Source organism: Brassica napus, chromosome C5, assembly GCF_020379485.1.
Source record: "Brassica napus cultivar Da-Ae chromosome C5, Da-Ae, whole genome shotgun sequence".
Taxonomy (NCBI): domain Eukaryota; kingdom Viridiplantae; phylum Streptophyta; class Magnoliopsida; order Brassicales; family Brassicaceae; genus Brassica; species Brassica napus.
The window spans coordinates 41,341,992-41,344,408 of record NC_063448.1 but is presented as its reverse complement, the minus strand read 5'-3'; the positions used below and the strand labels follow the sequence as shown (position 1 = coordinate 41,344,408).

General features: G+C 37.2%; 1 protein-coding gene across 1 annotated transcript; it reads left to right on the top strand.

Moving 5' to 3' along the window:
- The first annotated feature begins 391 nt into the window (after positions 1 to 391).
- On the top strand, positions 392 to 2,039 carry LOC111206337 (putative F-box protein At4g10190). The gene has a single exon (XM_022702956.2). It carries the CDS (start codon positions 826 to 828, stop codon positions 1,966 to 1,968), a length of 1,143 nt encoding a protein of 380 aa, XP_022558677.1. The 5' UTR covers positions 392 to 825; the 3' UTR covers positions 1,969 to 2,039.
- Positions 2,040 to 2,417: the final 378 nt, after the last annotated feature.

Below are 2,417 nucleotides of genomic sequence, written 5' to 3'. Positions count from 1 at the left end.
ATTAATCATTGTTAGATAATATGATTTTTGTTATTTAAAAAAAAATCTTTATAATTTTAAAAGTTAACATCAACAAATATTTAAATATTTAGCATATAGAGGTATACTATTACAACGTTAAATTATATCTATTTAATTTATACTATCTATAAATCCAATAGATCTATTTAATTTATACTATCTATAAATCCAATAGATCATCTATTGTTTAAATCCAATTATTGATAGTCCAATAAAAAAAATTTGTAGGCCCAAAATTTAAATGATAAGATTAGATATTTAATGTAACATGACTTTACAGGAATATAGGTCAATTAGGTCTATTTTTTAAAAAATCACACATGAATCAAGGTTGTGACTTCTGTTTTAATATATAAGATTAACCGAAACATCCAGAACCGTACCGCAACCAAATGGATCCAAAATTCTCTTGGATATGTCGGCTCCTAACTTTGTTATCCAAACCGAACCGAGAACCGACAAAACCAAACTAAAACCGAATCGAATTTTCTAAATACCTGAATGGATCTAAACTTCTAGAACCAAAGAACCGAAAACTGAACTGGAATCCGAATACCGAGGGATATGAAAGACCAATATTAGCTATTGCCGTAGCAAAATCTGTTTCTTATCAAGGACCAATTACTTATTGCGTAGGGTACTTATAGCATCGCAGGCCCACGAGCCTAACTTTCTGATGAATCTAGGGCAGCGAAGCCCACGATAGAAAGGTTTTAAATTGGTGAGCCTCTGCCTCATACAAACACAGCACTAGGGTTTCATCCACACACACTAGGTTCCAAAGGTTCATCTCCAAGATCATTGATGACGGGCCAAGAAAAGAAGAGGAAAAACACAATATCTCTTCCTACAGACTTGCTTGTGGAGATACTCTCTAGGGTTCCAGAGGCTTCTCTTGCACGACTCCGATCTACCTCAAAAGAATGGAACGCTCTTATCAAAAAAGAAGTGAGACGTGCGAAGAAGTCTCTTGTTGTCATGTTAATTGATTATAGGGTCTATTTAGTTAGGCTTGATCTCCACGACAACTTTGCAAAGGTAAGAAGTCAGTTCAGCCTTAATGATCCTCTTTCTAGTTCTTCAGAAGAAGTCGATGTACGCCGCGTCTGCCACTGCGATGGTTTATTGCTATGCACCACCATGGACGAAAGACTAGTTGTTTGGAACCCATGTTCAGGGGAAACCAGTAGGATTGTCAAACCCTTAAATTCCCACCATTATACCGATACCTACGCTCTTGGTAAATCCTCATGCAACAACGAGTACAAAATCTCGAGGGTCCATCATCCTGGACATGGTTTCGGGCGGCCATGCCTTGTTAAGTACGAAATCTATGACTTTACATCTAATTTGTGGAGGCTTGTTGGTGAGACTAGAGAGTGGTCACTTCCAGGGGCTTGGCAATATGGCACGTCTGTTGATGGAAATACTTATTGGCTTTCTTATGATTTTAATCAAGCCTGTCCAACCAACGTAAATACCTTAGGATGTTTTGATTTTACAATAGAGAGGTTTGGATGTGTGTCTCTTCCGGTTGATCCTCTTTCTTATTATGTTTATGCTTTATCAGTGACTAGAGAAGAGCAAAAACTTTGTCTGTTAACTTATCGTTACGAGGGACAAGATATAGATATATGGATGGCAACTAAAATTAAAATTACTGGAGACATGTCGTGGAGTAAGCTCCTAACAGTGAAACGAACCCATCCGCTTTGTAATGGGATGAGTTTCTTGGCCGACCGTGAGAATAAAGTTTTAGTGTGTCCCACTAAATATAAGAACTCTAGTAACTGCTTACACATTGTGGGAACGGATAAATACATACAAGTAGACCATCATGACGTCGGATCTGAATCCTCACTTCCTTACAGGTATGATGATCCTACTTTGGTTCAAATCCAACGAGGTTCTTTGGGGCTAGGCACATGGAAAGCACCAATGACGTAACTTATAATTGTCACACTAGTTTATGCATTGTTATCCAAGTTTTCATGATATTTGATAATGTTAAAATGTAAGTCTTGCTGCTCTATTATTGATTCCCATACAATTCAAAGTCTAATTCCAGTGGGACTGGAGCAATATTTTTTGAAGCAAGTGTTGTCCTTACAAATCAACAAGACCACTGAGGATCGTTTGTGATACATCTTGGATGGTCTTAAGAATTTGGACACCGTAGCTTTCGTTTCAGATTGAGAGTGTCCTCTTCATATGGTTATGGAGTTTTGTTACATTGTAAATTAGATATGGATACTTTACCATCCATATCTTCTCCCATCCAAATCCACACTTTTTAGAAATTAGCGTATTTGATCAGTAATTAAGGTTCTAGGGCGCTGCTTCACAATTTATGTCGTCTGGGTATTTGATCAGTAGTAAAAGAAACCCTTTGTATT